At 46.2% G+C, this 12,371-nt stretch overlaps 1 protein-coding gene across 3 annotated transcripts in view; it reads right to left on the bottom strand.

Moving 5' to 3' along the window:
* Nucleotides 1-12,371, bottom strand: part of l3mbtl3 (L3MBTL histone methyl-lysine binding protein 3) — a 158,263-nt gene that overhangs the window by 82,277 nt on the left and 63,615 nt on the right. For all 3 annotated transcript variants that reach the window (XM_059981543.1, XM_059981545.1, XM_059981544.1), the window contains exon 16: nucleotides 3,768-3,870. In XM_059981543.1, coding sequence (XP_059837526.1) covers nucleotides 3,768-3,870 — 103 coding nt within the window. The remainder of the gene's footprint in view (nucleotides 1-3,767; nucleotides 3,871-12,371) is intronic.

Raw genomic sequence — 12,371 nt, 5'->3', positions numbered from 1 at the left:
AAAATCAGTGCAGACACCTAGGTCTACCTTGACAATTGCATCCTCCAAGTCTTCATTTTCATTGTAACTATGAAGACAATTGTCGATAGCTTCAAATTCTTCATAGCTCCCAATTTGCTGAAGTAGTGAAATCATTTCATTAAAGCCTCAATGGCTGAAACTGAAGTGAGCAAAACAGCTCTGGATTGTCTTACTGCTTTTTTGTCACCAACTATCAGTGACAAAATTTGCTGCTTTTTGAACACAAATACATGCAACTGAGGTTAAAATCTGTTCGTTCTAAGCACGGTGCAGTACTAAATATATTTAGGACAAGGTTGGATAGATTTTTGCATTAAGGGTTATGGGAAAAAGGCAGCGATGAGTTCATGACCAATTCAGCCAAGATCTTAATTGAATAGCAAAGCAGGCTCGACAGGCCAAATGGCCTACTCCTGCTCCAATTTCATGATCTTGTGTTTTAGTTAGAAACTGTTTAGCAAGTCTCCTACCCCAATTAAAAGGCATAGTGTCCCAAATAAATGAAGGTAATTTCTCGATTAGTTTTTTGTATTTTTAACAGTTATCTCAAATAAGCAGTTGCCTCAGTTAACTGAAGGCCCAATTAACCAGAATCCACTGTATTATGATGTCAAATCCCATTTCAGAGATGGGACAGCTGTAAGCTAATGTTCCACATCAGTGGGATCCAAAGATGCTACAAGAATCTAGCTCAGATTCCCCCAACATAATAATGAGGAAATCACCTTCGATCCTGTGCTAGACAGAACTGGCAAAGGATGCAAGACCCACTGGTTTCAATGAGAAATTTCAATATTCAAAGCCTTCAGGCTAGGAGGCAATGGGAAACAGTCTGTTTCATTATTTTGCTTTAGTTTCCTGTGTTTATTTATAAGTGGGTTTTAAAGTAATAACCAATAGCTTAGTTCAAGATATCCTGGTCAATTTTCCTAATTTTCATTCCCGCTTTGAAAGGGAGAACACAGCTACAGCTGTGAAGATCTCTGCTGCACTTGATGATCCTGTGACCTCTGTCTCAGAGGCCAATGTTAGGCTGTCTTTAAGGCGGAAGGCCCTGATGGAGTACCTGGTAAGGCTCTGAAAACCTGTGCCAACCAACTGGTGGGAGTATTCAAGGACATTTTCAACCTCTCACTGCTATGGGCGGAAGTTCCCACTTGCTTCAAAAAGGCAACAATTATACCAGTGCCTAAGAAGAATAATGTGGGCTGCCTTAATGACCATCACCCAGAAGCATTCATATTAATAGTGATGAAATGTTTTGAGAAGCTGGGCATGACTGGACTGAACCCCTGCCTCAGCAAGGACCTGGACTCAATGCAATTTGCCTATCGCCACAATAGGTCAATGGCAGACACAATCTCAATGGCTCTGCACACAGCTTTAGACCACCTAGACAACACAAACACCTACATCAGGATGCTGTTCATCGGCTATAGCTCAGTATTTAACACCATCATTCCCACAATCTTGATTGAGAAGTTGAGGAACCTGGGCCTCTGTAACTCGCTCTGCAATTTGGATCTTCCGAACTGGAAGAACACAACATGTGCGGATTGTTGATGACATATCCTCCTCGCTGATGATCAACACTAGCACACCCTAGGGGTGTGTTCTTAGCCCACTGCTCTACTCTTTGTATACACATGACTATGTGGCTAGGCATAGCTCAAATACCATCTATAAATTTGCTGATGATACAACCATCGTTGGTAGAATCTCAGCTGGTGATGAGAGGGTGTACAGGAGTGAGATATGCCAACTGGTGGAGTGGTGTTGCGCAATATCCTGGCACTCAACGTCAGTAAGATGAAAGAGCTGATTGTGGACTTCAGGAAGTTTAAAACAAAGGAATACATACCAATCCTCAGAGGGATCAGAAGTGGAAAGAGTGAGCAGTTTCAAGCTCCTTGGTGTCAGGATCTCTGAGGATCTAACCTGGTCCCAACATATTGATGTACTTATAGAGAAGGCAAGACAGCAGCTATACCTTATTAGGAGTTTGAAGAGATTTGGCATGTCAACAAATACACTCAAAAACTTCTGTAGATGCACTGGGGAGAGCATTCGGACAGGCTGCATCACTGTCTGGTACGGAGGGGCTACTGCACAGGACTGAAAGAAGCTGTAGAGGGTTGTAAATCTAGTCAGCTCCATCTTGGATATTAGCCTACAAAGTACCCAGGACATCTTTAGGGAGCGGTGTCTCAGAAAGGTAGCGTCCATTATTAAGCACCTCCAGCATCCAGGACATGCCCTTTTCTCACTGTTACCATCAGGAAGGAGGTACAGAAACCTGAAGGCACACACTCAGCGATTCAGGAACAGCTTCTTCTCCTCTGCCATCCGATTCCTAAATGGACATTGAACCCTTGGACACTACCTCACTTTTTTTTGAAATATATAGTATTTCTGCTTTTTTTACACCTTAAATCTTTTCAATATACATATACTGTATTATTATTATTACTATTTTTATTTTATTGTTTTTTTCCTCTTCTTTATTATGTATTGCATTGAACTGCTGTGGCTAAGTTAACAAATTTCACATCACGTGCCGGTGATAATAAACTTGATTCTGATTTGACAAACACTGCTTGGGTTATTCAAGGCTCCATTGTTGAGCAGTCAGAAATGCCCATTCTCTATAGCTACTCATATCATATTGCTCGACAAACATTTAATCAGGATGAGAGGTGACCCGAGAGAGGTATATAAGATGATAAGAGGCATTGATCATGTGGATAGTCAGAGGTTTTTTCCCAGGGCTGAAATGGTTGCCACAAGAGGACACAGGTTTAAAATGCTGGGGAGATGTCAGGGGTAAGTCTTTTTTTTTTAAAACGCAGAGAGTGCTGAGTGCGTGGAATGGGCTGCTGTCAACGGTAGTGGAGGTGGATACAATAGGTTAAGAGACAATTGGATAGGTACATGGAGCTTAGAAAAATAGAGGGCTATGGGTAAGCCTAGTAATTTCTAAGGTAGGAACACGTTTGGCAGAACTTTGTGGGCCGAAGGGCCTGTATAGTGCTGTAGGTTTTCAATGTCTCTATGTTGGAAATTTGAGTAAAGTTAGAATTGTTGATGTCAGGTGATTTGTAACCCAGGGTTATTCATGACAAGTTAAAAGATTTGACTGACACACACACACACACACACACACACACCCCCCCCCCCCCAATAAGAAAAAAGGAGAAAAAGGGAAAATGGAGCCCAGGTTGTGAATCCCTGGGAGCACAATGCAGCCCATTAAATGTGTATGTCACTGATAAAAAGAAACACTTTGTCTAGACAATATATTCAAGACATATAGAAGATGGGTTATGAACACACTCCAGAAAATCTTCCATCTCCATCAAAGCTTCCACAACCCTGGGGCATCAGAAGTGATTAATGACCAGTCCAATACAGTCAATGCAGAAAATACAACTCAGTGTAAGCAGGGAGCTCTCAAAACCAGTACTGAGCTAACAACCAGGTAACTTGTTTCAGAGCTGCTGTTTGAGTTAAAAACAAGCTACTCAAATGCTGTACTTTGTCTGGAAGAGAGTGACAAGGGATCTTTCACTTTCAGCCAGAGCCTCGGTTTAACAGCAGACCTAAAGACAGAATGCACTGGAATGTCTGCCTGTATTTTATGTTCAGATATCCGGAGCTCCATAAAACTAATTAAAAGATACTGTAGTACCAAATTCAACTCTGAACGCAAGAACAAAATGCATCTTTTTCAAACACTGCTCTTTTACCTGTGGTGGCCAGAATGTTTTACTCCTTTTATGTGGCCGATGCCTTTACAGCCTGGCGTAGGGCATCCGCCCTGTTCTGAGGCTTCCACCAGATCCAAAGGACCTATTTGCAATCAAAACACAAGCTGTTAATTCTCCAAACTCTGTCATATTTACTGTATTCCATTTTGCCATAGAAGGCCATTTTAGCCCAATAATCTGATACTAACTCCTAAGAGCAATCCCATTCCCTCACTAACTTACCCCAAATTCTCGCTACATCCCCATCAACCTCACTTAGATTCTAATACTCACCTAATATCAGGGACACGTACAATGGCCAAATAAGCTATCAACCTACCCACCTTAGGTACATGGCAGCACCTGGTCAAAAGGAGAACATAGAAACTCCACTAGAACTCCTGTAGGCTGCTAGAGTCTTGAGGTCTTTTCTGTCGCCCTCAACATTTTTTAATGGTTCATAAAGCTTCGATTCAGAATGAGTTAGAATTAAGGGTACAAGAATGCCTATCACTCTCATCCGTGTGGATCGGCTGCTCATTTGAATTACTTGTTGTGTTATTTGATAGACCTTGTATTCATTTTAATGCTACACAGAGCATTAAAGGGAGTGAGGTCTCCGCCGGTCAGGGTTGACCATGGATATTGCGTTCTAGCTGTCTGGATACGCAAGCCTGACAGTACAATATGGAGAGCAAGTTGTTGTCCATGTAGCAAGCTCCCCCTCTACACACATTTGATAAGTTCAAAGAATGGCAGAGACCGTGAAGAATACAAACATTCTTTAAAGTTATGCCAGAAATACAAGAATTCTTAGTACCTTTGGCAAGACAGATGCATGGAATAACTTGTCAGCTTTCAGGTGACATTTTTGTTTAGAAATTTAATGTGCTCTTACAGCTGTTTTCAATGTGAAGTTATGCAAGTTTAACTGTCCGTATTTCTACAAGTCTTGATAAATTTGTGCTTGATCGATGATTATACAGCCTGGAAAGAGGAGATAACCATGGCATCTGAGGTCAAACAGTTGATTGATGGCAGTTTGAATGAAATTAACACTTGGTAGAAGATTAGTGATTAAGTCATGCGGAATACAATAATCCAAGATCGTATTGATTGACCAGAAGGTACAGTTTACAAAGTGGTTCATTAGGCTTTTTTCCCCAGACTGAACAGATTTTCTTAACAGTGGTTTTCATTCACCAGTCATAATCTCTTTACCAGATTGAACCACCAAGTAGCTTACATTGAGGTTTCTATTTCAATTACCCCATTTTGATCTATTGTGGTGGCCCGCATACAAGGGACTCGAACCACCATCGGGAGCCGCGGGCAGACACTCGGTAGCACGTTCGGAACTACCCGCTCGAGGTTTTTCCGGGAAACGCTGGAGCCAGCCGTCGCTAATGGCTACGACGGCTGGCCACCAAGACAGCCTCTTGTACCTCTGGGACTGACACTCCAGACGGCACTTCCTGGTAGACACCGGGGCTGAAGTCAGCGTACTCCCCCCCTCGAACATGGACACTCATAACACAGTCCCAGGCCCCAAACTCACCGCCACAAATGGCACCAGTATTCGGACATACGGCCCGCCAACTATCTCACTGCATTTCGAGTCCAGCCGTTTCACTTGGACTTTCACATTGGCAGCAGTGTCACAGCCACTGCTAGGGGCAGATTTCCTACGCGCCAACTGCCTCCTAATCGACCTAAAAGGCTGGCGGTTGGGTCCACGCCGAGACGTTCCAGACTTTCCAGCTCGGAGAAGCCAAGCTACCGGCCCTCCACCTGGATTCCGTGATCCTCTCGGGTAACAAATTCACCAGGGTGTAGGCAGAATTACCCTCCATAGTCACCCCGCAGTTCTCCACGGCCAACCCCAAGCACGGCGTGCAGCACCACATCCCCACGCAAGGACCGCCTCTGCACACCCGAGCTCACAGGCTCCCACCCGACAAGCTCCACCTTGCCAAGGAGGAGTTCCGTAAGATGGAAGAGATGGGAATCGTACGCCACTCAGACAGCCCGTGGGCATCCCCGCTGCACATGGTGCCCAAGTCCGCAGGAGGATGGAGCCCCTGCGGAGACTACAGAAGCTCAACAACGCCACAACCGCTGACAGATACCCGGTACCCCACATCCAGGACTTCTCGGCACACCTGCACGGAACGACCATCTTCTCGAAAATCGACATGTCCAGGGGACACCATCAGATCCCAGTGCACCCCGACGACGTGCCCAAGACAGCCCTCATCACCCCGTTCAGCTTGTTCGAAATCCTGAGGATGCTTTTCGGTCTCAAGAATGCAGCCCAAACTTTCTAAAGGCTCATGGACTCGGTGGGACATGGCCTGGATTTCATTTTCATTTACTTGGACAATATCCTGGTGGCCAGCAGTTCGCACCAAGAGCACGTGGCACATTTGCGCCAGCTCTGCCAACGCGTGAGCGACCACAGACTGGCAATCAATCTGGCAAAGGGCCAGTTCAGGCTGACAGAGATCGAATTCTCGGGCCACAGAGTCAACCGACATGGTGCAGTTCCCCACCGGACAAGCTCCAGGCCATCCGCCAGTTCCCCAAGCCCAGCACGGTCAAGGGCCTGCAGGAGTTCGTAGGGATGGTCAACTTTTATCATCGGTTCGTGCTGGTGGCGGCACACATTATGGGATCCTTGTTCAGTCTGATGGCCGGCAAGGCCAAAGAAGCGGCATGGGACACGGAGTCCACGGTGGCGTTCGAGCAGACCAAGGAGGGGCTGGCAAAGGCGGTCCTCCTAGTGCACCCAAGAGTCGATGTACCCACGGCACTCACAGTCGACAGAGTCCTGGAGCAGCTCGTCGAGGACCAGTGGCAACCACTCACTTTCTTCAGCCGGCACCTACGGCCACCAGAGGTGAGGTACAGTGCTTTCGACAGAGAGTTGTTAGCGCTCTACCCAGCTGTCCGGCATTTCCGGTACTTCCTCGAGGGAAGGGGTTTACCATGTATATGGACCACAAGCCCCTCACCTTCGCACTGGCCAAGGTATCGGACCCATGGTCAGCTCTGCAGCACAGGCACCTGTCCTTTATTTCAGAATTCACCACGGACGTCCGCCACATCGCAGGGAAGAACAATGTCGTCACCGACACACTGTCTCGCCCCTCCCTCCACTCAGTAGGCATATCGTCCTCAGGAATAGACTACGCAGCACTGGCGGAAGCACAACGGTCGGACACCGAGATCCCAGCTTACCACACCACCGTTTCGGGGCTCCAGTTGGAGGATGTTTCCATCGGCCTGGCAGCGGATGGACTCCTGTACGACGTGTCTATCAGCAAACCCCGACCCATGGTACCAGCAGCATCAAGGTGCTGGGTGTTCGACATGCTGCACGACCTGGCCCACCCGTCCATCTGGGCGTCCATCAAGCTGGTAGCAGACAGATTCGTCTGGCACGGTTTGCGCAAACAGGTCGGACACTGGGCCAGGACCTGCGTACACCGCCAGACCTCCAAAGTCCAGCAACAAGTGAAGGCTCCCCTCCAGCAGTTCCAGCCAACACACACGAGGTTCCAACATCGTGAACATCGTTGGCCCCCTGCCAGTCTCCCAGGGCATCAGGTATATCTTTACCATGTTCACCAGATGGCCAGAAGCTGTACCGCTCACAGACACGTCCACTAAGTCCTGCGCCAGGATGCTGATTGCAAACTGGATCACCAGATTCGACCTCCCAACAGACATCACCTCCGACAGAGAGGCGCAGGTCACGTCTGGTCTGTGGACAGCACTGGCGCAGCTCCTGGACAACCAGCTGCATCACATGACAGCATACCATACCCAGTCCTACGGTTTGGTAGAGCGATTCCACCAGCATCTCGTCGGTCCTGATGGCGTGCCTCAGGGGCCCCAACTGGACAGATGAGCTTCCCTGGGTCCTACTGGGCATTCGTACAGCCCACAAGGAGGACCTGGACCCCTCCTCGGCGGAATTGGTCTATGGCGCCCCCTGATGGTCCTGGGCAAGTTCATACCAGAGGCCCAAGGAAACTCCAGCAGCGGTGGTAACGAGGCTGCGAAACAAGGTTGGGACCCTGGCACCGGTCCCTACCTCCAGGCATGGTCACACGCCATCCTTCACCCCTAAAGACCTCCGAGACTGAGTATGTTTTTATTCGCAGGGGCAAGAAGGTCACCTCTACTGCGGCCGTATGAGGGACTGACCCTTCAAGGTGATCCGGCACAATGGAACCACGTGTGTCGTGGAGGTAGGTGGCCGGGAAGAGGCTTTTACAGTGGACCGCCTCAAACTGGTGTACTTGGGCATTGAGCAACCAGTGAGCGTACCCACACCGCGCCAGCGGGGCCGGCCACCCAGGCAAACCACACGGACTGGGGGCTCCACTCCCCCGATGAACGTCTCTGTGGGGGGGGGGGGGGGAGGTAGTAGTCCACATACACGGGACTCGAACTGCCATCGGGAGCTGAGGGCAGACACACGTTCCAAACTACCCACTCGGGGCAGACCTTCCGGGGACAGTCTGACATCACGTCCGCACCATGGGTCACATGGGCCCACAGGAGGGGAGATTTAAGCGCACGGTTTTGAATCAGTAAAGGCATTCTGAGTTCAGCTCTCTAGTATTTCTTTAGTAGCGTGTTGCAGGCGACTACACTATGATGGAATAATCTGAAACAATTTGGCAAAATTTCTATTTTCACTTAGACAGGTTTAGAAGGGAATAAACAAATTCAGACGACTTCAAGATCTCCATCCAAGCAAGACAATGTGACCCTGCAGCACAATACTGCCAAGCTTTGCACCGTTTGAGCAGTCAGATACGTCCATATTTTGTATGTTCAGATGTGTGTAAAGAATCCATTCAGTCTGGGGAGAAAAGCCTAATGAACCACTTTGTAAACTGTACCTTCTGGTCAATCAATACGATCTTAGATTACTGTATTCCACATGACTTAATCAATAATCTTCTACCAAGTGTTAATTTCATTCAAACTGCCATCAATCAACTGTTTGTCCTCAGATGTCATGGTTATCTCCTCTTTCCAGGCTGTATAATCATTGATCGAGCACAAATTTAAGTTGGAAACTTCACTTAGAGTCACTAAGTAATACAGCATGTAAACAGGCTCTTTGGCGCATCTACTCCATGCTGACCATTTTGCCCACCAATCTAGTCCCATATCCCCCTCCAACAACCTCTTTTCCACAATCCCATCCAACAATCTTTTAAATGCCATATCTGCCTCAACCACCTTATCTGGCAGCTCATTCTGTTTACTCACAACCCTCTTGCTCCTTTTAAATCTTTTTCCTCTCACCTTAAACCGATGCCCTTTAGTTTTGAGCATCCCTTCAATGAAAAACAGATTGTGTTGACTAATCTATTCCTCCTCACGATTTTATACACTTGTACATGGCCACCATTCAGTTTTTTTACACTTTAAAAAATAAAGTCCTACCCTGCCCAACCTCTCATTTTAATTTTATAACTCTAATTATGCTACTAACTTTGAATCTGTTCTTGGTGCACTTATTCCTTTTTTTGCTACAATGTCTGTTCCACACAATGCAAAATTAATTCTGTCTGTATATGATCCAAATTCCTCCACTTCTGTATAAACATGTATCTAATGTTCTCTGAAATGCCACGATCATATCTGTTTCCACCACAGCTTTTTCCAAATATCTACCATACTCCATGTAAAAAAAAATTGTCCTGCACATTTCCTTCTCTAATCTTAACCACATGCCCTCTTGTACTTGACATGTCTGCCCTGTGGAAAAACAATGCCTCTCCGTCAGGTGTCCTTCAATGCTCGAGATACCAACCAAACTTTGTCCAACTTCACTCTCACATAGCTCATACCCTCTCCAGTGGCAGCATCCAGGTAAACCTCTTCTGCACCCTTTCCAAGGTCTCCACATCCTTTCGGTAATGGGGCAACCAGAATTGCACACAATACTCCAGGTGCAGCCTAATAACTGTCTTACATAGCTGCATCATGAATTCCAGCCTCTTGTATGCATTGTCTCGACCAATGAAGGCAAGCATGCCATGTGCCTTCTTTACCATCTTAACTACTTGCACAGCCATTTTGAGAGCTATGGACTCGGACCCCTGGATCATTATGTGTTAAGGGGCCTGACATTATAATTTCCCCTTACATTAGGCCTCCCAAAGAGCAACACCTCATATTTGCTTGATTTAGCTCCACCTACCATTTTCTCACCCGTATCTATAACTAACCTGTACTTTGCTATTTTCTTTGACAGCCCTCTGCACTGCCAACGACTCTACCAATCTTTATCTGCAAACTCAGTTACCCACCTCTCCTCATTTTTATCCAAGTCAATTATTTCACAAACAATGGGGCCCCAGTACCGAGCCCTCTGGAACAGCAGTGATCACAACCTCCGATCAGAGTAATACCCTCCACCACTACTGTGGACAGGCAGAACTAAAATAGCGCTTAACAGCAACTCCTTTAAGCTCATCTGCAGAAACAGCTTAATTTCTACCTTTGATGTCTCTCTTTTTACTTTACAGGGTGGATGGGGTTCTGTTGGAGACCCTGACCTGGAGTTACACTCAAACTTTGGTTCTCTGTGGTTGTGGGACCCGTTCTGGGGGTTCACAACTAGCTGATTTTCAAAATCCCAAGGACGCAGCCGAGAAGAAGAGCGTGCCTTTGGGGTTCTGAGGCTTTGCGGTCCTGCACAGAAACCGACTCTATGCCGATGTGCCAACTGAAGCTTTGCAGGGTATAACAGAACATTGAAAACTGCTCATCGGCTGTCACTCATCTGTACTCAGCGAATCACATACTCTCTTTCTCCTGCTGAAGGAGGAGAGCTTGTTGCTGATTCTTGAATCAGAGAATTTGGGGGGAGAAAAAGCAACACAGCAGACTTTATCACTGTTTTGTTATCTCTCCCACCTCGCTGTGAACGGGTGACACCTCTCTGTCCCTTCATTGGGGAGCAGAGAGCCTGTGGTGTGTCGAATGATTAGGTTTTGTTGTACTGCTGATCGTGGTCTTTCTTGGGGGCTTTGCAGTTGCTTGCTTGGTGGATGGAGGGTGCTGATGCTTTTTTTTTTAAAATCTGAAGTGGAGGAGGGGGAAGATCGTTGCTTTGCTGCAGCTTGAGTGTGGGGGGGGCTTCAGGGTTCTAACGCTTTTAATGTCATTCATTCTTTGAGACACTTCTGCTTTCGTGGATATCTGCGAAGCGTAAGAACTTCATGATGTATATTGTATACATTCCTCCGATATTAAATGGAACTATTTAACTATTCTGTCTTCAATGGACAAGACAGTTCTAAATCTGAAATGACTGATCTTTAGAAAACGAAATGTTATTTTTCCATCATCCACTTTCTCAAGATCTGTCATTTGAGATTAATTGTTGTGGGAGGGCATTCATATTAGTGGTTTCTAAGACTTTTACCTTAGGCTCCTAAACCCCACCCATCATTACTGGGATGAGGTACAGGCAGTTCCTGGGTTACATACAAGTTCTGTTCCCGAGTTAGTCTTTAAGTCGGAACACGTACATCTGGTATTATTTAGCATCAGTTCATCAAACGTTTGTCTTAGTATATAGTATATATTTTACCTTTCTATGCATATAAAAACACTTAAGAAATGTACGTATTCCAATAATTAAACCGCTGCGTTGCTTAGTAATAATTGTAGCTTTCATCGGGGCAGGGCGTTTCACATGGCTCCATTATTTTCACTTTATCCATTATCCTTTAAAATTGTTCTGAATGTTGACCGACTGTAGTCTAATGCTTTTCTAATGACCTATGGTGTTTCACCTCTTTCCAAACGCTTTATTATTTCCACTTTATTTTCAATCGCGATTGCTTCCTGTCAATGGAACAGAAACACTGTGGGCGGTGGGTCCCGACCTCCGCTAGGTCCTAAGGACCACCACACTGAGACAGGCTAAATGGGACAAGTGGGCGCTGTGCTGGGTTTGGGTATTTGATCCTCCACAATATTCCGCGTGGGTATTTAAACTGGAGGAGGCAGCGTTTTTTTTTTAACAAGGTCAAGTTGTGAGCTCAACAACAACCCGGCATGGATGGTATGGGAGTCACTGGATCGATATCAACCCGGCACGGAAGTGGTCTGTCACTGGATTGAACTCGCTGATCTGACTGCGCCACCAGCTGACTGGAATGGGGGGGGGGTGGGGGGCACCAGGGTCAGGGTGAATCTTACTAAGAAAAATTTAAGCCAAATACAAAGTTAAACACTCAACACAGTGTCAATGGCAATGACTTAAAATGGTGGACGGCGTCACGATTTGACTTAAAATGGCGGATGGTGTTCTCCTTCCTTGGTTCGTAAGTACGAGTTGTCTGTAAGTCGTACGTTTGTAACTCGGGGACTGCCTGTATTTTTAAAATTCTGGATATCTGAAAGGTGATAATTGATAATAATCCAATTTTGGAGTTGTGTTCAGATCCTGCAAAACTCTCAAAACCTTTCTCTCTGTTCAGTGTATGGATATACAGCACACAAGCTATATATGCCTAAGACTTTTGCCCAGTACTGTGGTGATTTTATCTACTTCATTACACT

This window comes from Hypanus sabinus, chromosome 10 (assembly GCF_030144855.1).
Source record: "Hypanus sabinus isolate sHypSab1 chromosome 10, sHypSab1.hap1, whole genome shotgun sequence".
In the NCBI taxonomy this organism is placed as follows: domain Eukaryota; kingdom Metazoa; phylum Chordata; class Chondrichthyes; order Myliobatiformes; family Dasyatidae; genus Hypanus; species Hypanus sabinus.
The sequence above is the reverse complement of the archived record's forward strand: the minus strand, read 5'-3'. Positions and strand labels throughout refer to the sequence as shown.